General features: G+C 45.2%; 1 protein-coding gene across 3 annotated transcripts in view; it reads right to left on the bottom strand.

Annotated features, from left to right (window-relative positions):
• znf423 (zinc finger protein 423) overlaps positions 1-23707 on the bottom strand; it is a 162842-nt gene that overhangs the window by 82779 nt on the left and 56356 nt on the right. For 2 of the 3 annotated variants that reach the window (XM_044035599.1, XM_044035601.1), the window contains exons 4-12: positions 5867-6044; positions 4442-4566; positions 3344-3425; positions 3163-3238; positions 2651-2931; positions 2286-2569; positions 1804-2214; positions 727-908; positions 2-541 (exon numbers count right to left, since the gene is read on the bottom strand). In XM_044035599.1, coding sequence (XP_043891534.1) covers positions 2-541; positions 727-908; positions 1804-2214; positions 2286-2569; positions 2651-2931; positions 3163-3238; positions 3344-3425; positions 4442-4566; positions 5867-6044 — 2159 coding nt within the window. The remainder of the gene's footprint in view (position 1; positions 542-726; positions 909-1803; positions 2215-2285; positions 2570-2650; positions 2932-3162; positions 3239-3343; positions 3426-4441; positions 4567-5866; positions 6045-23707) is intronic. The other variant, XM_044035602.1, reaches the window with a different exon arrangement.

The raw sequence follows: 23707 nt of genomic DNA, 5'->3' as shown, positions 1-23707 counted from the left end.
CCTGTATGGAGACTTTAGAGTCAAACACCTCCTGGCACAGAGTGCAGTGATACAGGACAAACGTGTGCATGTCCAGCAGGTGTTTCTGCAGGTCATCCACCGAGGAGAACTGCTTGTCGCAGCTCTCGCACACGTACTGCGTCGACGTGGTGGTGTAGTGCACCGTCAGGTGTTGGAGCAATGCCTCCTGCGACTCAAAGTCCTCTTTGTTGCACTGCGGGCAGGACTGGCGCCTGAGCAGCATCTCCAGGTGGGACTTCAGGTGCGCCTGGAAGCCTTCAAAGCTGGAGAATCGCAGGTCACACTGGTTGCACGGGTAGTCCCCATTGCTGCCCATGGACGGGGTGGAGTCCCCTCCGAGTCTGTGGCGTTTCGGGGAGGAGATCTCCACGTCGGAGGAGGCTGGGCTCAAGTCGGCGACCTTCGCCTGCCGCTTGTTGTTGGCCAGCGGGATGTTCTTGTGATTCTCCTTTATGTGTTTGGTGAGCTTGAGGAGTGAGCCGAAGATAGGAGAATTGGTGCAGTAAGGGCACGAGTAAACCTGTACACGGACGATAGCTATTAACTTTTTTTAAGATTATCGTACAGCGGCATACACTTGTCTTTAGTCCCGAGGGAGCAACAGAGGAAAGATGAGGAGTGTGAGGAAGAAAGAAAGACAGAGATGAGCACAGGCCAAAAATGACAGATTTGAAACCTAACTCACGACTAATTCTTAACCCTCACCTCCATGAACGACTGAGAGGCGGCCTGTAGTACGGGAGACTCCAGTTTGGTCACGCCCCCTCCAGAGGCGGCCCCGCCCCCGGTGGCCGAGGGGCAGTGCGTCTGCTGGATGTGTTCCGTCAGCGAGGACTCTGTCAGGAATCCCATGGAACACTGGTTGCAGAAGAAGGCATGGTTCCCCTCTGGATGGGATGAGTGGAGCAGATCTTTTTATAGCGTGGTTGCAACAGCCTGTCGCTGACCTAATAACACCTACTTATCTTAGAACACCTCTGCCACTTGTTCTCACCACGAAACAGCATTTTCCAGCTGGAAATTGACGTCTGTAAACCACTGACTCACCCACACCAAAGTCCGATTTTGCAGCGGACCAGCAGCTACTCTGTCTCGATGAACTAAAAAAGCTACTTTTCTCTATGGACTTTGGTGCTGGAGAGTGAGCAGTGACATTTCAGTTCACAGCCAGAAAACGACCCGAAAAGACAAGAAAAAGCCAAATAAAGACATTTTTAAGATACCGTAGACTATAACGGACGTGTTTAGTGGCTAAAATCTCTTAACGCACCAGGGCGGGTCCAAAGAAATGGAGTGAAGTGAAGTCAGTGCTGGAAATGCATCAACACTTCATACAAGAATCCTTCAATCCACCTTTAATGTTGCTGTTAGTGCTGGTGTATTAACCGAGCATTCTCAGATTCAGGTACACCTTTGTTCACCAACACACAATTCTAAATGTGTGTTGAACTTGCGGTCATGGGAAAAAACATGGGCACAAACACTGCTTGTGCTAGCCGTAGGAATCCTACGTCGGGCTTTGTGGGGTTGCATGTGCGTTCTTTGGAAAAACAACTTGAAACTTTGGACGAGGACCTCGACAATTCCAACTTCCAACTAGAACATACAATAACCTCACCCACAGGGAGGATCACCTCTTAAAGTTCTGGGTCCTGAATGGATAAAGTGATGGCTATTTGAAAACCTGTATTGTAACTGAGGTACTCCACTTTTAATCCACACAGCTGCCAAAAACACAACCTATAACCCGTCCTCTGTCATATCCCATCTCCACACACTCACCTAATGTAGTGGATCCTGCCACTAAGCCACCGGGCAGGCAGTGGGTGACTCTGATGTGCTCCTGCAGAGAGTTGATGTCTCCGAACATGTCCGGACAGTAGTTGCAGTGGAAAGCTGTGACGTTCGTGAACTGTAGCAGCGGAAACGCCGCCGATGCCGTCGTACCGACGCTTCCGCCACTGGCGCGGTGCGCCTTGCGCACGTGTTCGTTGAGATTATAGAGCGTTGGCAGAGTTTCCAGACAGAGCTGACACGTGTGGCTCTGCTGCGGCTTATCTGCGTGGATGGTCTTCAGATGGATCTCCAACACTGCCAGACTGTGGAAGTCTCTCTTTGAGCAGTACGGGCAGGAGGACGTCACTTTACCCCAGCTGCCTCCTCCTGCTGTCGGGACAGACAGATAAAGAGCAGCTTTACAAAAACATAGCGTTGGCTTGAGCGTTCCAAACGCTGCCTACTCTGTAGATAAGTGAGTTCTTTACCTCCACCTTGATGACCCAGGCTTATCCCAATCTCCTCCCCGGGGTCGGTGCCTCTTCTGCGGCCTCGCTCGCTGCCCTGGCTGGGTTTTAGCGTGGAGTCGGGCGTGGAGCCTCGCTCCAGGCTGGCGCTGGAATCTGGCGTCGCTGAGCTCATGGAGGCCACACTTCCCAGCGCAGGGTCGGGGCTGGCTGCACTGTGATTGGAGGAGTCGGGCTGGCGATGGCTGTCGAGGTGACAGTAGACGTCCTCCACAGAAGGGAACTGTTCTGAACACACTGGACATCTAAAAAAAAAAAACAACAGTAAAATAAAGTTCCAGAATAATCCAAAACAAGCGCATGAACACGAGAGGACCCTGCAGTACTTGTGTTTGCGGTTGGCGTGCTGCGTTTCAATATGCGTGAGCAGAGACGCCTCGTCCAGAAAGATCTCGGGACAGTGGATGCACTGCAGGTCGGCTCTGTCGGACAGCTGCGGGTGTCGGGTCAGGACGTGTTTCTCCAGCTCGTCGGTTTGGCTGAACGTCTCCTCGCAGTAGTCACACATATACAGGTCCTGGTCCAGGTCGCCATCTCCTCCTCCTCCCTTCTTCCCTTCATCCCTCTCACTCCGCAACGCGAGATGCTCTCTGTTTTTGCGGTGAGCCTGCAAGAATCAGGGAGGTGTTGATTTAGACAACTAAAACTAAACAACTGAATCCTGAGTCAGGCTCTGGATCACCACCAAAATCTAAAAATCTAAAAGTCCATATGTATTGACAATGAAAGCAGCGTAATTGTCTTTTTAAAGACGTTTAAAACTGGTTTATTCAACTTTAACTCGGGGGTCATTTCTCACTAAAAACTCATTTTTAAACAGACGATCTAAGCGTTTTACCTGCATGTGGCTCTGCAGTGACGAGGTGGAGGAGAAGCCACGCTTGCACACGCTGCACTTGAAAGGTTTGCTGGAGCTGAAGGTGTTGAGTTCAAAATAAAAACAGACACAAAAGTCAAAATCATGACGAGTAGACATCTCACGCCAACGCCAGCGGCGGCAGCAGCAGCGAGAGACTGACCTGTGCGTCTTGAGATGGATCTTCAGGTGATCGGAGCGGGAGAACGCGGCTTCACACTCTTGACAGCTGTACTTCTTGTCTCCTGTTGCAGCCACAGAAACAGACGCCGCGAGGTCAGAGATTCTTCATAGACGTTACAAACGGGACACTTTTGATGCCACTGACCCACATAACAACAAGTATTTTTTATAACAAAGGGCTACAATGTTTTCAAAAAAGCTCCAGTGTGTTAAATTTAGGTTGAGTTTATTTTATTTGGCAGAAATTGACACTAAAATCATCTGATTGTATAAATTTATATCAGGCACTGGGTCAGATTTGCACCACAAACCCAATTTGTTGGGTTAGTAGTTTGACGACTTCCTGTCAAAACATTTACAGCATGAGGGATTTTAAATAAAATAGTGTTATATTACATTTTTTAGTAGTTATTCTTCAGTTTTACAAATTTACATTTTCTTTCTAACTAAAGAAAACTTGTTTTTAAGTGAAGTTATCTTTCATTTTAGTAGATGCTCTTATAAAATAAAATACATGTTTTTAAGTTATCTTTTATTTTGTTTTTGGTTATTCTTACAATTAAATACACGTTTTAATAGTGTAACGGAGCGATTTCACCTGTGTAAACCTTTTGTCATAATGGTTGGCCACAAAAATAGCTTGTTGTTGTTATTCTTATGTTGTTTTTTTTAGTTTTTCTTGATTATTATATTATATCATATATATATTATATATATTATTATTATATTCACACAGTTTAGCCGCATTTATCCGCATCACTGTTGACGTGTAAAGGCCTTAAGGTTTTATATAACAGAGTGTGTTTTTTAGAGCATTTTTACGCCTTTTATTTGATTCACACTCAAGAATATTTCTGTAGCTGGACGTTTGGACAAAGGACAACAGTAGCACAATGTCTAGTCGGAGTTGACTGTCAGAAATGAGTGAAAGTGAATTAAATCCAATTTTTACACATCGACATCAATAATACGACAATTCCACAATTGCCATAATAAATGAGAAGTAACAGGAAGCGCAGAACGGGCCGCCATCACGCGACAGACATTTAGCAGGTAAAACCCAACGTCGCACACTTACCCGTGTGGAGTTTAACGTGTCGGTCTCTGCTCCTCTTGTGTTTGAACAGGCGGCTGCAGAAGGTGCACTTGAAAGGCAGCTTGTCGCTGTGGATCTGCTCGTGGCGCTTCAGGTAGCTCAGACGGCTGAGACGACGGAAGAAAGAAAAAGAAATGGAACATGAAGACCCGCGACACACTGCAGCAATGATTATTTTCCACCAAATGTGTGACAGCACTTTGCTCATAAACCCAATTTTTTTTTTTAAAAGACTTAAATTCCCAGATGCCGGCAATATTTGTCTCAATTTATTCTTGTAGTATTTTTGGAATAGGAAGGAAGTGAAGATAACACATTAGAACTAAGAGTAATATAGAAAATCATTACGGTGACTTTACGGCGTATGTGACAGCTGCTCTTAAAGTGGGTCTGGAGTTGGTCCCGGGAGACAATGGTGAGAAATGTATTCACCTCATTCCCTTTACTGTTTGCCTTAGCCGCCCACGTTACCATGGTGATAATGAGAATACAGCTTTTTTTTCCAAGTAGTTATTGGAATTCATGAGAGCAGTGTCGGAAAGTTAGAAGTTAAAACTTCCACACTAACCTGGCATCTATAAGCCCCGAAAATAACGTGAGAGTTTTCAAACTAAGTAAGTTTTCTGTTTGAAAACTTCTGGTTCTGGAGCTTAAACCTGACCCACGCTAGAGGATATTTGGCCAGAATTCTGATTTGATTTGACCAGATTATACTGTAGTGTGAGGGGATTAAAGACACAATTTTTCTTCCTTCTCAGGATTAAAACATCGCATTAGCTTCCCAATTGTCTTTTATTGGTCACAAGACGACAATCTGCTGTTGTAGAACCTTCTAAACCTAAGAAAAGCAGGAGTGTCTGTGTAGACGCGTGGATTACGGATACCAAGCTAAAACAATCATCTGAACTCAGAATATCCGGAAATATTCATCTTAAACACACCTTAACAGATCGAGAGATTAAATGCAAACAACATCTATAGAAGGCCATGCTGAAAAAAGTGTAGCGAGAAGAAGTGCAGCTACTTCCTGTCAAAACAGGCTACTTCCTGTCAAGACAATTTACAAGTGTAGATTTTATCTTAGAAGTTATTTTTCATAAAAAATAAAACACACATTTTCACGTCATCTTCCATTTTAGTCATAATTTGACCACTTTCTTAAAATAGTACTGATAACAGGAAGTAGCCACACGTTAGCTTTTTAGCTTCAGGTTTCCGGCATGTACGAAAATGTTATCGCATACTGGGAGCTAGCCGCTGCGGTGTTTAGTTTTCGCCGTTAGCTGAAACGCTCGTCTAAACACAGACCGCTTTTGTTTGAAACTAGGCGTAAGGATGTAGCCCAAACCTCCTAAAGACGTGTGTGTTTATGGTTTATGGTCTGTACGGCGAGGGAAGTTTATTTACCTGAAGGACTTGTCACAGAACTGGCAGGGGTACGGCAGACCCGTGCCTCCCTCTTCTTCCCCGCCGGTGGCCATGCCGAGGTCGCAGCAGCCATCGGGCAACTGCGAGGGCGACGCCACGTCTTTGCTGGACGGCGACGAGGGCACCCACGACAGACCTGCAGGGTCGTCGTCGCCATCTGACCGAGAGGGAAGCAGGAAGTGTTCAGGGCTAGGGTGTGTGTGTGTGTGTGTGTGTGTGTGTGTGTGTGTGTGTGTGTGTGTGTGTGTGTGTGTGTGTGTGTGTGCAGCTGCTGCACGATTACAAAAGAAGACAAGAGAGCGCAGACTGAAAAACTGGGGGTAAAACCAGGAGCATTACAGTGATTAAATAGTTGCATCTTTCTTGGAAGGCAAAAGGCGAGAGAGGCAGCCTGTGGGAGTTTGAATAAGAAAAAGAGGATATAAACAAAAAAGAATAAACACATTTATCCTGCTTACACACACACACACACACATAAATAGAGAGGGGAAATGAGGATGGCAGAGATAAAGAGAGAGAATAGAACAGAAGAGAGAGTAAGAGACACTCACACACACACACACACACTCCGGCGGCAGCAGCAACATCTAAATAGAAAGCTCCAAGAACTATGTATCCCCGGTGGAGCCTCGAAATAAGGACAGAGTGTATTTTCTCTCCCTTCATCCTCCCTCTGCAGCCATCCCTCGTTCCATCCCTCCCCTCCCATCCCGCCATCCGTCCCCGAGGACCATAGATCCGCCTCATCATATTTTCATTAGGGCCCTGGCAGATTGAAACGTCGGAAAAGCGATTAGGAGATGTGGAGAGCAGAGCGTAAAAGATGGCGATATTCACTCCCTTTATCTGTCATACATAAGAGATTATGCATTGCTCTTTTCCCTTTTTTCACACTCCCTTTTTTTTTTTTCCCTCCCCCTACTGTGTAGTCTGGCACGGAGGCGACAGAAAGGCCACGACTCCCTTAATAGACACTTCAGAATGGAGTCGAGTCGACAAAAGGGGGGCTGAAAAACGCTTGATACTGTTCTTTTCGTCTTTGTGGAGCAGCACAGTGAGCCTACTTAGCATTTGCCGGGAAGGAGGTGAGGAGCGGGTCTCTCTCAGCTTTGATCTTGACGTCTTCATCAACCCAAGACCAGCGACGCATCAAAGACGCCGTTCAGATTCTGGTATTAGCGACCCAGTCGCGCCAAACACGCGTCTAAATGCTCCTCATTCAGCCGGCATTTTACACTAATCTAGGACCGCAACTCATACGGGGCAATAAAGTAAACGTTGGGTGCATAAAAGTGTTGAAATGATTGTTTGAATGATTTATTTGTGAAGAAAGCATCAAATATTCACGTCTAAGATGCTGAAAAACACACGTTTCGTGTTACAGCGGCACGAGTAGTGCGTGTTTTGATCGGGCTCAGAGACACAATCAGTGGGAAAAGTTAGTGGTGAATGTGCCAGTGTCGAGTTTAACGGCAGTGTCTCTGCAAGGCAAACACTCCCGACACATGAGCGCCGAGCCGTGTGCAGCACTGACGTTTCTCCTGATAATTTTAGAAAGCTCTCAACGCTACGTTTTTACCTCAGCCCACTCCTGCCACAGTTCTTCAGCGCGTGTGTGTGTGTGTGTGTGTCGAGTCTACCGAGTATTACGACGTGCAGAGAGGGAGAGGGAAAACAGATCCTTGTGATGAATCGATCACCGGGAAAATGTAGGCACTGGGATGAGCAAATAGAAATCTACAGGGGGGTCTGAGTAGAAGCATGAATTATAAATTTGACTAGCAGCAAGGAGGGAAAGTAGGAGAAAGAAATGGCTCGAGAAAACATTTGAGATTAACATCAACGGAGAGACGACGTGACTGACAAGACACTGACGAGGGAGAAGCAGGACCAGATTAGTTTAAACCCCGTTGTGAGATTTAATTGTTCAGATATTTGCATCGGTTAGAAAAGTTCACGTTGATCAGCTGTGGCTGACGAGAAGGAAGTGACTCGAAATGCTGCCGTGCATATGTCAGGCCTACACGGCGCTGTAGCACCGCTTAGATACAGAGAATATGCCATAGCTGCAAAGCTAAATGCTAGGACAGGATAACCAGACAGACAAAAAAACGACAATCGTCTTTAGGAACCTCGTAGCTTTCTAGCGCTGATACTTTGCGGTGGAACCTTAGCTGAGCATGGGTGACAACGAAAGGCCATCACAGCAAAGCTAACTGCTAATTTGCCTGTAAAATACCAGAGTTAGCGAGCGTTGCTAACAGAGAAGGCTAGTTATGACTGATTTAAGAAACAGGTTAAATGCAAAGCGGATATACACCATCTACAGAAGGCCATACCAAAAAAAATGTGTGAAGCGCAGTTACTTCCTGTCAAAACAGGCTACTTCCTGTCAAGACTATTTCTGAAACTTGCAGTGATTTTACATAAAACAACGTTAGATTTTATTTTTATATGTTATCTTCCATTTTAGTCGTAATTTGGCCACTTTCTTAAAACAGTACTTGTAAATGGAAGTAGCCGCACTTCCGCAGCTCCAGGTTATTAGCATGGATTAGGTTGCACCCAAGGAAAATGCTATCGCATAATGTGAGCTAGTCACTGCTACTCTTAAACAGTGGACATGACGACAAAGGCCGTCGCAGCAAAACTAACTGCTACGTTAGTATGTTAATTTGCCTGTAAAACCCTGAGTTAGCGAGTGTTGCTAACAGAGAAGGCTAGTTATGAAACGTGCAGGGATTTTACATAAAATAATGTTAGATTTTATATGTTATCTTACATTTTAGTTGTAATTGGCCCTTGGCACTTGTGAAAGGCAGCAAAGCTAACTGCTACGCTAGTATGATAATTTGCCCTCTAAAACCCTGAGTTAGTGAGCGTTGCTAACGGCGAAGGCGAGTTTAAAGAGATTAAATGCAAAGAGGATAAACATCTCCAGAAAGAAAGGAAATAAAAGTTATTATAATAAAGCAAAAACAATCTCAAAACACAAGATAAGTCGTTGTTTTAAACACGCAAACAAATATCGAGATTTTAAATGCCTGTACTGTGTGTGGCCCTAAAACACTGTGGGTGTGTGAACGACAGGTGTATCAGGAGCAGAGATTAAGCATTTTTAAACTAAAAGAGATTAGCGTGGATGTAGCCTGAGTTAAATGGTGACGTGCCAGAGGTGGGGAAAGTGAGACGAGAACAAGACGTCAGAGAAAAGGGGGAGAAATCACTTTTTGAGGAAGCGGGTGGAAAAAAAAGAAGAAGGGGAGGAGAGATTAGCGTCATTAAGGAGCCCTAATCCTCTGACGAGCGTGGCTGCCGCTAAAATGGAGGATCACACGGCTTTTTAACGCCGCCTTTGTCAGCCGGCCGCGAGGGGACCCGGCAAGACGAGGCCGAGCGGTAAACTGGGAGAAAGTGGAGGAAGAGGAGGAGGAGGAGGAGGGGGGGAGCGAAGAAAATTTCTATGAAAAGTTAAATTAGAGAAGAACCCTAGAGAGGTGAGGAGATGAGGAGCATGGACGGTTTAGGGAAGAGGGGTGGGGGGTAGGATTGGAAAAAAACAAGAGGGAGTAAAAGAAGTTGGAGAAAAGAGAGAAACAGGCGGACGCCAGCGCACGCTGTTCCTGCCCCCGTCTCCTCCTCCTCCTCCTTTCTGTTCTTCTCAAATGAACAAGAGGAGCAGAGAGGAGGACCACAGGGCCCCAGCCTCCCCACAAATGTCTCACTCTACAGTCTCATCCATTCCCTCAACCCGTCATCCCTCCTTCTGTCCCCAGCAGTCCCTCTTCTCGTCTGTCTTCATCTCTTCTCCCCCGTCCTCCCTCCCTCCCTCCCTCCCTCCCTCCGTCCGTCAGCTTTCATGTTGTGACTCATTATAGCGCCGACGTCCCCTCCGACAGTTTTTCCCCTACTGATGTTGGCCTTCACCCCCGTGTCTGGGCCTGGACAGGACTGAGGGAGAGAAGGGAGGAGCGGGGGGGAGGAGTGGGATCCAGATGGACAGACTCAGAACTCCAGAGGAGAGGGAGGAGATGGTGGGATGAAAGAGAGGAGAGGAGAGAACTTGGAGGTCTGCTGAACAAAACTGGGGGAAAGAAGCCAAAGAGGACATAAATGGACCGCCTCTGTCTACCTGAAACAAGACACACACACACACACACACACACACACACACACACACACACCTGCACACACACACGCGCTGTGTGTCGCTCTAACAGGCCAGACCGCGTGGACACGTGTGGAGGACACAGCCTTGGTGAAACACTCGCTAATGAAGACACACACACACACACACACACACACGCTGATCGAGCTCTCTTTATGTTTCTGCCTCCCACCGTCGACTTCCCCTCGACACAAACCCTAAGTTTGTCGCTCAAACCAAATCAAAGCCGATGAATTTACGAGATGAAGAAGAACTTTCAGAACTTTCCCATAATCATCTCTTTCTTTTGTTTAGGGTTCGAGAGGTGACATTGTAATTATCTCAAAGTTACCAATTGGTTGTATGTATGAAAACATACACATTGGTGGCATTTTTTTTCTCTGGCTCCCAAAATGTCCCCTAAACCCATGGTTCTCAAACTGTAGTACGTGTGCCACCAGAGGTACGTGTGCTTCCTCTGGTGGCACTTGGAGGCAAAAGATCAGAAATACGAGCTGAGGAATTTCGACCGCAGTGTGTAGAAAATGAAACAAAAAAAATGATAATAACTAGAGTCACCTTATCTCTTCAGCTCCATCTTAATCTAATCTCTCTATTCCAGTGTGTGAAGTACATGTTTTCAAAAATGGAAAAAACACAAAAAACCAAAGCTCTATTTGAAACTTTCATCGAAGAAGAACTGACAGTGAAGTCGAATGATTTGACGACAGAAAAACGTCACTCCAGCCCAAAGTCTGTCCACATGGGTTAGGATAAGCCTAACCCTCGAGCAGGAACAAACAATAGCCCATGTCCTCCATCGATGTCGTTGCACTGGTACGATGTCACGTCACACCCTACCCACCTACCAAGTAATGGTACTGTTCTCAGACGAAACACAACCCTGACCCAGGACTGTACCAAACTAAACCCGAACCATGATGGAAACACAGCTTTACCTGTGAAGGACACTGAAGGTTCTCTTCCATTTTGAAAAACCTTGGGGCACTTCCACGCCAAAAGAAGTACCTCCTCACGACTAGGGATTGAACGGAACTTTGGAGGGCCGGGGCTACATGCTAAACTGTTTAAGCTAGCACGGCAACAAGGGTTAGGTTTTAATCATTTAAAAAATATGGATCAAAAGAGAAGAAACCTGCGACAAGGTCCAAGCTCTTTCGTGCGTATTAGCCGAGGAGGAGGTGAGTGCGGCGTCACGAACCGACCGAGTTCATACCAGAATAGCAGACGAGCTGGGCGGAGCTAAATGTGCGGCACACACCGAGACAAGTCCGGGAAATGTGAGAGAAACTTATTCAGGAGTATGAGACGCTGAGGAACCACGACAGCAGTTTGAATAAGGCAATCAGGGATGGCAACAAGCCTCTGGCGGCCTCTGGTGGTCATGGCAAGTGTGGAAACACAAACAGACACACAGAGCCACTAGAAACAATGTAATCAATGCTACTACTTGGTCACAGACTCCGGTACTACAACAACAAAGGAGTCAGGAACCTCGTTGCTTGAGTCTGTTGAGTCGTCCTGATTCGAATCAATTATCCAGGAACTTTTGAGGTGAACAGATTACCAGGAATTCTTTTCCCGGGACAAATAAGTTCCTGGTAATAAAAGTTCCTGGGAATGTTGGTGCAAAAAAGGGGCTTAAGACCCACAGTAGATGAACGAGAACCTTTCCAGACTGAAGGTCTTTGCACAGCGGACGCGATGAGAATATACGAGACGAAAGTGCGGATAATTCGTAAAGGGAAGCTCGGGAAAATCGAGAAGTCGCCCGATGTGAACGCTGCGTTGATCGGACACATCGGACAATAAACCAGCTTGCTTTTAGCCCTTTACCTGCTTAACATTTGAATCCACCTTTCACAGCCTGTCTCACTCTCTCTCACCCCCACCTCCCCTGCCTGCCCACTTCCGCCTCACCCCCTCCTCCCCCCGCCCCCATCTGACTCTCCCGACTCCCACTCTCCACCTTTCTGCTTGGCCATCAGCCCAGACCTGCACCTTTCCCAGGGAGACCCCTGCTGGCCTCCTACGCCTCCATCCCTCTCTTGCTCCATCCTTACTTCCACCGCTCCCCAGGCCCCCTCCGATGGCCCCAGGCTGCCCCAGGCACACACACACACACACAGCCCCAGACTCACCATAGGGGGCAGAAAAACAACTTCCACCCTTGGCTCACTCTGGGCAGCACAGCGCACACTCACTCACGGCTTCACACACACACACACATGCAAACACAATTAAGAGTCAAAATTCAATATCCTACACCGCGTTAAGTGTAATGGAAAACAGGCCGGTGGCACACGAGCTCGTCATCGTTTCTCCAGCTCCGAGGTTTTCTGGTTTTCTTCCTGTAAAGAACTTCCCGCCGGTCACAGTAACAGCCAGTCCGTGCTTTTTTGGATCCACGCTGGAAATCGTTCAGATTGGAAAATCCACACACGAAGAAATCACATGATTTGTGAGACGGCGATTCGAGGCCATTTCTGCGAATTAAGCGGCCAAAACGACGGCGGCCAAGATGGTTTTCATCCTGAAATAATGACAATAATAGACACTTATGTGTAGCAGAGGTTGAGGGTTTGATCCCCTGCCGGCGTGTCCTCGAGCAAAGAGAACACTGACTGCCAGTTTGCCCCTGACGGCTGCCAAAAGTGTGTGTGTGTGTGTGTGTGTGTGTGGATGTAAATGAGTGTGTGTGAGAAAAGCTCGACACAAACACTTCAATCAGGACCCGAGCGCTTGTGCGAGTGCAAGGAAGCTATGGTTCCTGTTCATTTTTGAGGGCGCTAACAGCTCTATAGCGCCCCCCCAGACGTCGAGTCACGGTCACACAAAAGTCGTCATTTGGTGAATGTGTGGGAATTTGTGGCCAAAATTGTGTTAAATGCCACATTTTGGATGATCACTATCGTGTCGAAGTCGCACATAGTTGTGCTGATTTTAACCAAACTTGGCACACGTGTCGCTCTCATGATTCCAAACACAGTTCTAATGTACTTCCATTAGCTCCATCGTTGTTTCTGAAACTAGACCTGAAAGATCACATGATGCACGCTGAATAAATCACTTTAATCTGGTTAATTCAATCCATTTTTGTTGAGTTTGAATTGTCTAAATTCATGTAATGTGTTACCAAATAAAGTAGTAGTAGTACGGTTGTCAACAAACACAAAAGTCAGCATAAATATGGCTTAATGTCGGGTTCAGTAGTTCAGTGTGTGGTTTTGAGGGACCTGCAGTCCTGTGTGTGTCTGTGTGTGTGTGTGTGTGAGACGTTGTCCTTGCAGTTCACATGGGACACACACACACACACACAGGTTTGTGCAGCTGTCCTTTAAAGGCCTCTGACTGGCTTCCATTCATTTTTGGACAATCTAAACAGTCCCATACCAAACCAAGACTCACAAAAGTGACGTCCTGCTTCATTAGGGACCAGGTTTTGGTCTCCATTGAGGACTACAGAGGTCCTGACAAGGTCAGCGTTTATGATAAGAGGCAACAAACACAAACACACACAATCATACCCCATATGTGCCACAGCGAGGACAGATAGAGAGGACGACACAGCAGTCTGTCCGGGGCTTGAGCCCTGGAGGACACGGTGGTGGACACACACACACACACACACGCACGGCTGTGGGGACCCTCACCTTCTGCCCTGGGATTGGATCCCGGCTGCTTTGGACACTTTTGGGCGCCAACTGCTCCATATGGGCAGTGTGAGTCTGCGCGTGTGTGTTTTGAGGGCAGAAGGTGAGGGGCAGGGGGCTAAGGATGGGGGTGTGTTGGACAGCGAGTGGACAGATGACAGGTTTGTCCTCTCTCCACACACACACACACACACTGTCTGAGTGTTTAGAAACGAGGTCAGCGCAGGTAACACAGAGTTAAAGAACTAGTTTGTGAGAGTTCTGTGTGTGTTTTTTTTGACTTTGCTGAGATCACAGTTATTAAATAAGCTTTCAAAATAAGAGTTTGACCAGTGTGGAGCTTTTTTTTTGATATAGTAGTTAAATCTTTTTTTTCTTCCTCCATGTGGTAAAATACAACAGTTTAATAATAAACGATGTGTAAAACTGCTTGACAACACATACACTGTGTATTAGGGCTGTAACTAACGATTATTTTCATAATCGATGAACCTGTCGATTATTCCCTCGATTAATCGAGTACTCGTTTGGTCCAGAAAATGTGGAAATGATGATGTTCTCCAAAAACTTTGTTTTTGTCCACAAACCAAAATGATTCCGAATGATTTCTTTGTGATGTGGAGCAAAGAAAACAGAAAATATTCACATTTAAGAAGCTGAAGAATCAGAAAGAAAACAACAACCTCAAACCGATTCTTATTGACGATTCATTTAGTATTCGATTAACAATCGATTAATCGAGTCATTGTTTCAGCCCTACTCTGTATTAATACAAAATAATACACAGACTAAATATGAAATACATGATTATTAAATATAGATTAAAGAAAGTAAAAACGTACATAAAACCTTTTCAAAGTAGATTTAAAAACACTTTTTTTTTGAGATGATCAATATATGCTTTCAATTAGAAAACTGTTTGCGATTCCAAATTATAATTAAAAAATAAAGAAATAATAGTCCCAGGGAAAACTACTACTATTACTACTATTATTATTATTATTGATCATTAATTGATGCTTTCTGATTTTTCCACTTCTTAAATGTGAATGTTTCCAGGTTCCATTTGACAAATGAAGTTATTAAAACTATGTTTTTTAAAAATGTTGATTTCCGGACCAAACTTAACACTGAGCTGCAGCTCTCATGATGTCACCGCTGCTCACAGTAACATACGTATATTCAATAAAATGAATTTTGGTCACAAAATGCTTCCACAAAGCCAGAAGACATGGACAGACAAAAACAAACACACACACACACAGTCTGTCTCTCTCTGCTCCACACACACACACACACACACACACACACACACACACCATGTGGTGGAGGACGACTGGCATCTGCTTCCTCTTACTCGTCCCTGTTTTCATCTCTGCCACCTTCCTTTGAATCAGTATAAACATCATCATCGTCCTTTCTTTACCTCCTTGTGGTTCTATACTTATATTCTATACTGTTTTTTTCCTGTCTGTCTGTCTGTCTGTCTGTCTGCCTGCCTGCCTGCTGTTTGTTTGTTTGTTTGTTTCGCTCAGAAATGAGAACCAGCTGTCGGGCAGAGTGTTGGATAAACAACAACACCATGCCAACGCACACATATGCACTCACACACAATGGGGGCGCGCGCGTGTGTTTGATGGAGAGCTCACGAGACGAGAAACCATAAACCTTACCCTACGGCCACAGTTCAAATCTTAGCCCTGGACTTCCTCAGTAACGAGGTTCATCTGCCTCGTTGGGACCAGGTTTTTTTTTGGTCTACCGGTCCTGACGAGGTCCTAAAGAGGCAGCAGATATAAGTACACGTGGAGACGTTTGCACAAAAGTGCACCTATGCACATAAGTAGACCCTGAAATGGCCACAAAACTCTAATAATGCACACGTGGTGATGAATAACAACAGCCCAGTTGTTTTTCCTTTAGTGTCGCCCGGTGAATAATAACGGATAATTAGCATTTAGCGAGAACCCTCGTATAGGTGTGTGTGTGTGTGTGTGTGCATTCATCACTCACAACAACAAAACTGTGTCCGCCACAAATGGACGTGATTGATCTGAGACAAGTGCGCACACACACACACACACACACACACACAACATCCTCCTGCTTTCACCTGTACGGAACATGAGGGACCTTTGAATAAGTGATGTCGACAGCTGGAGCCGCTCAAAACATCAACAACACACTGTTACACAGACACGAACTGTTTCCTGTTGTCCGTGAGGACGCCACGAGGACACGGTCCACGTTTGTTCAAATTAAAGGACTGTACCACTTTCATTTGCAGCGTCCTGTGCTCATTTCAACACTTGAACGTGAGCGTCATTAAAGCTGCAGTACGAAACTTTTAGTCTCCGCCCGCCCCTGTACACACAAACGCTCCCTGAGTCAGGTGTGTTTGACGGAGCCTGTTTTCAAATAAAGGACGAAGCAAATCACGTCGCAGAACAACGGAAATAGGCAAAAGTTACACACTGCAGCTTTAATGCTGATGTGAAATCAGTGCAAATAGTGTGTAACAGTGTAAGTAGTTTCAAATGAAAATATTAATAATATAATTTTGTCCCTTTAAATCCTTGATTTGCAGCTCATTGAAACACTTATATGAGCGATATTAAAACCGTAGTACGTAACTTTTAATGCACGTCACATTCCGGCCATTGTCAACATGAGTTCACATCAGCTGTGTTTAGATCTCGCGCTGCACACAGGAAGTGATTGGAAAGCTTGTTTTCATCAGCGGGATAAACACTTTTTGTCTCCGCCCACCCCTGTGCTGCTGCTGGATACACACAAACGCTCCCTCAGTCAAGTCCGATTGAGCCCGTTTTCAAGTAAACAACAAAGCTAATGTCGTTGCGTTGATTCTGGTCACGCAGACCAACGACGACGACGACGACAATGAGCAGAAGTTACGCACTGCAGCTTTAACGGTGACGCGGAATTAGAGGAATAAAAGTGCATAAAAACACACAAAAACAGAAGCAGTGCCAGGGTATATAAGCTGCCAACAGGCAAGGCTGAGAGGAGACAGAGGGGAGAAAAAAGAGGGGAGAGGGGGAGTAAAGAGAGGGGCAATCAGGCTCCTGGAGTCCCAGGAGAGGACGGTAGAGGGGGGTCCTGGACCCAGGGGAGGCCCAGGAGCAAGCTGCGAGAGGCGGGTACCTCCTGCCCACCGCTCCCCTTCACTCCCTTCCCTTCTGGAGGACGAGATCCTGAACAGCCCCCCATACTCACAACTCCTAAACCCCCCATGAGAGGAAGACACACACACACACAGTGAAGAGGAAGTCCCCACGGGAGGAGCAGAGCAGAGCAGAACACCTGGACCTGCCATTAGTGACACACTCAGGGATTAGAGGCACAGACGGCACCAAAGATGGAGAGAGAGAGACAGAGAGAGACAGAGAGAGAGACAGAGAGAGAGACAGACAGAGAGAATGCACACACACACACATATACAAGCAGTGATAAAACAGGATGAAGAAGATTCAGGATGACATTCAGGAGTGACTTTCATTTACGGTCATTGGAATATCTTTATTATTTCTTAATATCTGTTACAGTTTCCTCTTTGTAAAGCAATTTTTATGACTTTTTATGTCAAGAAACACACAACATATTTCTATGATATCTGTGTTTAAGTCCAGCACTAACTGTCTGTCCCTTTCATCTGAAGGCATTTAAACCCATTCAAGAACCAAGACATTGGAATTTTGCCACAGAGGTCAACCGACGTGGGTGTGTCTATAGCAGATGCCTATTTTCTTTTAGAAATGATGACCAATAATTGACACTGATTTTCCTCTATTTGATTAGAAATAACTGTTTATTGATAACAAATAATGCAAACAATTATAAATAAAACTCAAATGGTTCATCTATCCAATCTATATTGTACGTCTGCACTGCAATGCAATTGTATACAGTATTCTGATTAGAAATGCAGTATAAATACATGAAATAGGTCATCAAAACACTATAAAAAGTGAAGTTTTAGTGACTTAATAACATTTCTGAAAACAAAGATGCAACTGAAATGGCAAATATTGCTCCGCCTCTTGTCTGAACTCTCGATCAATCATCGTCAGTGAAAGATTTTTGACACACATTTTATCTCAGTTTCTTTCGATGTATAATTATAATTATTATAATTACGAGAAGCATGTGTACAACAGTTGAATGACATGCGACAGCAGAAATCAGAAGTACTGTATGTAGTTTTGTCTTTTAAGATAAGAAATCCAGACCATAATAGACACACAGAGAGTGTGTGTGTGTGTGCGCTGCATAATAATAATTACATGTGTATAAAAACCTTTCGCTCCCCTGAGGAAGACAATATCGCCAGCAGAGGTTTGAGAACAGAGGGACAGGAGGATAAAGGTAGAGAGGTGAAGGAGACACAATGAGAGGGAGGGAGAAAGAAAGGAAGAAAGAAAGGGGACAAACAGAGATTAAAGAGAAAGCGTGGATTAAATGTGAGACGGAAGATTATTGCTAGATTAAGATTTCCTAGTCTTGATGAGATGCTTTACACAGCAGTTTTCACCCATTCACACACACACACACACACACACACACACTGCAACATAGGGTTAAGTGTCTTTGCTCAAGGACACAGAGACTTCGCAGAGCCAGGAATTGAACCAACAACCTTCCAGTTGAAAGACAACTCGCCCTACCACTGGACCACCATGTGGACATGTGAGCACATTTCTGATTTCTACAAAATGACGAATTGTCGCGCAGAAATCAAAGGCTAACGTCGCTAAATGTTTATGGTTGAATGATTTCTGAAACACTTGGAGTTCATATTTATCCAACAGCTTGTACTCACTGATGGAAAAGTGTCTTAGGGAATACAAATAGCTAATACTTAAAATACACACACACACACAAGGACATCACTTACACCGGGATTATAATCCCCGTGTATCAAGTTCAACATGAGAGTGGAGAAAGCAGAGGTTTCAAAATAAACCATCCAGAAAAAGAGGCTCCTGTGAGAATTAAAGACCACACACTGGCTGCAACAAAGAGCTGTGTGTGTGTGTGTGTGTGTGTGTGTGTGAACATGTGTGTGTGTGTGTGTGAACATGTGTGTGTGTGTGAGAGAGAGAGAGAGGGTGACATGAAACAGATCAAAGGAGGGGAGAGGTCAGCAGGGCAGAGAGGGAGAAAGACAGAAAGAGAGGACAGGGGGTCCTGTAATTACAGCCTACATCCGCCATGCTGTGTGTGTGTGTGTGTGTGTGTGTGTTTTTCCCCTCAAATCATGACTCTATTCCACACACACACACACACACGTGTATAAATACACAAAATAACAACACTCTTGCTCCTCCTTAAGTTAAATGTGAGGGATAATAAAGGAAAGCGATGATCCGAGCAGCAGGTTAGAGAGACACAGTGTCAACAGTTTGCAGCATCTCTTTGGTAAACCAAGCACAACTAGTGTGACAAGTGAATAATCTCAATATCTGATTAAATCAGGTGGATTCAGCGCTGATTTCTCTGCATGAATAACATTTCTCATCCCTCCCTCCTGTCTTTTTCCTGCCTGTCGCCCTCTCAGCGTCGCCCCCTCCTGCACAAACACCTGTATGTCTGTTCTCTCACCTGCGCACGATCCATCTCCCTCAGCGTCTCCCTCTCTCTCTGACTCTCGTTCTCTCCGTCTCCCACAATCCATCCCTCCCCCTCCCCAGCCCCCGCCCCTCTGCGGAGAAGCGAGCTAAAAGCACAAGCATGCCCCAAAAATTAATTTAAACGCAGGAATTAAATTAAAAGCGAAGCCTCGGGAGTTTTATTATGTACTAATGTTTGAACCGTTAACTTGGATTGTATTACTATAATATGAATAATTAAGGACTAGTGGGGCTATTATTACATCAGGAAACACATTACACGCTGCAGCCGGCTTTAATGGAGAAGTCTTTGTGCGTCTGTGACGGATATTGTTGTTTTAATGTTATTTTAAATATGTTTGATACTGTTCACGTCTCAAGTTCAACACACAATCTGGTGATCGTGTTCAATTAAGGTGTTTTTTTTCCACTTCATTGTTAAAACAGTATTTAAACATGCAGTCAACTGTAAATGACGCTCAGATATTGAAGGTTATTCTGGAAAAAACGGGCAAACACTTCATTTTCTGGCCTTTTTCTGGGTTAAAATAAGTCAAGACGGACATTTTGAGGCTTAGTTCCTCAGAAGCTGAGTTCTGACTCATGAGGACCAGGTTTTAGTCTCTGTGAGGATGATACTGGTCCCCGTTCATGCCAGAAAAATGCTCCTAAAAGAGTCAATTCAACACCAGATCAGATTAGGACCAGATTAGGAGTTACATTGACTATGAAATTCTTTAAAAATGATCTATTTTACTATCAAATTAACAACAAAGACTTTTAATTCAACACAATTCCAGAGTGGATTTTGATTCTAATCTGATCTGGTGTTAGTTTAACACTGTGGGGGTCAAGGGCAGCCCAGGGCCCTATCTATCTTTCCTTCACTTCCTTCCTCCCTCACTCCCTCTCTCCTATGAGCTTCTGTGTAAGTTGCACAGCAGATTTATTCGTCTTCTCATCGTGTCTCTGATGTGAAGCCCCTCCCCTTATCAGTCAGTAAACAGTCTCCCCTCTGCAGCTGTCACTGCCCCCACACACACACACACACACACTCCCTATCCTCCCAGGGTAAACACACACACACACACACACACCAAATATCCACACACTCTCCAAACGCACACAAATCTCTGTACACAAGCCCGAGCACTTCTTGACTCAGATTCGCACACAGAGAATTTTATCTGCTCATTTGCAGGCCGCACGGCTTTGGCAGCCGACGAGGGGGGAACACATATCCAGACACCCAATCCAAGCCCCGCCCACCCCCCCGCCACCGTCATTCCCATCATTCCAGCACCTAATTCAGCCCCAGACCCAACAAACACTGTCCCCGTGAACCAAGAGAGCACCAGTGCATGAGCCACATACCAGACGATTACATTTACATTTCTTAAATGAAAACAATCTGCGTTCGGACGAGGGTTTCAGCTCAAGGGTCCACACTAACACACACCTGAAAATGTATGTCATGTGACCATTTCTCTTCTCTACCAACGGGAAACATCAGGAGCAGAGATTTCTGCTACGAGACCAAAGTGAAAGTGAAAGTAAATGTGGACTGCTGATAACTCCACTCTCTGTCCATCCAGACCAGAGTTTTCAAACTATAACGTGACACGTCGTGTTTTCAAACTTATGTGTTTTTTAATGACAATGGAGCAGTGTAGATGTAGAAAAGGAGGTTCATGCTGCTTTCACACATCCACACTGCAACCCAGGACTTGTATTTCAGAAGGTTAATGTTCACATCTATTAAGAGTGGAAGTTAAAGGTGAACTTGTCTCAAAGTGAAAGTGAAAGTAAATGTGGACAGAGCTATTTTTCACAAGTGAAGTTGTGGCCAAAGAAAAAAACTCAGCTTTCTGTCCATCCAGACTAAAACGCTGCCCCAGAGTTTTTAATCTAAAAAGCAACCTTGGAAAATGCCAGGCTCGTGTGGACAGCATTCCAGTCCACTTTACTTAGGCAGAATGTGTGTGTGTTTTTGTAGAAAAGGAGGTTCACGCTGCTTTCAAACGTCCACACTGCAAACCCAGGTGTTAATGTTCAATGACCGCAGCGACAGGCATAAATCTGACGCTAAACACACGATGACATACATTAAGGAACTGGGCTTGTATCCGGGGGGTTGCCGGTTCAAACCGCGGGATGGATCGCGGGCTGGGGTGCCCCTGAGCAAGGTACCCAATCCCTGATTCCTCTCGCTGTGTGCAGAGACGCGCTGACAAATTCACTGTCACTAATTTTATGTGTGAAAATGATTCACTTCTAAAAGTTTAAAGTGAAGAGAGAGGGAGAAACCAACTCATGGGCGGACACCCATGAGTTGTCCCCCCCCCCTCCCCTCTCCTCCCCCATCGTTCCCTTTCTTCATTGTTGTTGTTTGTGTTGTTGTTTAGACGAGCGGCCTCCGTCTCGCTGCGGCGCTTCCTCGGCAGGACTCGCTCCTGACTTATTTATTTAGCAGTGTGTTTTCTATCGTATTTGAAAAAAAATGAAGAGCAGATTGGTTAATATTTCAAGACTTCCAACTCACACTGGTGAGAGAGAGAGAGACAAAGAGGAGAGAGAGGAACGCAGGGAATACGAGGGAGGAATTCTCTTGTTCCTTAACCCCAATTCAAGGATTCACGCTGTGAGCAGAAGCATGACACACACACACACACACACACACACACACAAACTTGTACATCCATTCTTCTCAGGACACTACATTGACCTCCATTCATTTAATCAGCGTAAACAAAGGGTTATCATCACGTTAACATAAGCAGTTCTTGCCTCAACCTCAACCACAATCCACAAATCTGAACCAGTTCCTTCACGAAATGAGGTTCTGCCTCATTAGGACCAGGTTTTACAGACTGGTCTCGAAAAGGTCAGTGTGGTTTACGTGGTTTTACGTCACGAGTAAAAGTCTCAAAGCAGAAAATCACGACTATAACTTAAAAGAAAAAAGACTATTAATTCAATTTACTAGGGTCATTGAATGCATCTCGTACGCTGGAAATAGAAACGTAGTCAGATAATCCCGCGACTGCGCTTCCTGGAAACGGCAGGTCTTACCTGGTTTGAACAAACTAAATAATCATGTTCCAGAAACACTCACATCAACACATACCTGCACACACACACACACACACACACACACTTGACAATGGCCGTCCCCTGTGACTTCCCATAGTGCACTGAATTCCAATCAGGCAGTAAAGCAGGACAGCTATTTCCAGGGACAAAGGACAGGGAGAAGGGATGGAGAGGCAGGGAGGGAGGGAGGGGAAACAAAGGGTTGTGGTAGCACCCAGGGGAGAAGGCCCGGAGCAGCTGACGTCAGTGAGTGTGCATGTGTGTGTGTGGGGGGGTAAATGAGAGAGAGAGAGAGGCTGGCAGAGTTGGTCCTACTGCCCCTGAGGGAGCTCTTGAGGCGAGGAGAGAACAGAGCAGGGATCCCAGCCCCCAACATTACAACCACGCAAAACTGCCACCATGTTACATGTCTCCTCATAAACACGCCTTTATTTATTCATTCAGATTTAAACACAAGAAACTCCAGGTCGAGAACGTGGTGATCACACAGCAGCACGAGACAAACACAAGTATGTTTATGAATTATAAGTTTTTAACAGTGGGACGTTAAACCACTCGGCCCCGTCCTTCCCTCTCTCTCTCTCTCTCTCTCTCTCTCTCTCTCTCCCTCTCTCCCTGGAGTTGTGCTTTTCTCTGACATTTGGCTGGACAAAGGCGAGTCACACCTGAGCGCTGGGTTAAAGCTATTATAGGCCGTCTCCCTGTGGTACACTGGCCTTTGCCACCACTGTCTGTGACTGAAAAAATGTGTGTGTGTGTGTGTGTGCGTGTGTGTGTGCGCGCACCTGGATGTCTTTCTACTCCACTAAGAATGCAGTTAAGTCATTTTATACACTTAACTTAAGCTGTGCTCATCATTACATTACATCTGTTCCATCGCGTTGTTTACAGCAGTGTGGGCGGTGACCGACTTGTGGCCAGTGCAGGTACTGCAGTCCAAACTCAGACTGTGATATTAAAAACTGTCCTCTTAATTTTGATTATAAAAATAGATTCAGGGTTAAAATATGATTCATATTCTTATACAAGGATATTTACATGTATAAAAACCTCACTAACTGTATGTCTGATTATAATTATTGTTTTTGACATTATTGTGATTAAGAGTGATAAATGGAGCAAAGTTTACTTCAAGGCTCCATCTTAGAACTTCTGGAAAATGTTTGGAATTATAGTTTTTTTTATACAACGACGCGTTAAAAACACTGTCCTGGATCAAAAACACGTCACATCATAGCAAAATATGTTGATAATAATACACAAACACACACGTAAA

Source organism: Solea senegalensis, linkage group LG10, assembly GCF_019176455.1.
Source record: "Solea senegalensis isolate Sse05_10M linkage group LG10, IFAPA_SoseM_1, whole genome shotgun sequence".
Classification (NCBI taxonomy): domain Eukaryota; kingdom Metazoa; phylum Chordata; class Actinopteri; order Pleuronectiformes; family Soleidae; genus Solea; species Solea senegalensis.
The sequence above is the reverse complement of the archived record's forward strand: the minus strand, read 5'-3'. Positions and strand labels throughout refer to the sequence as shown.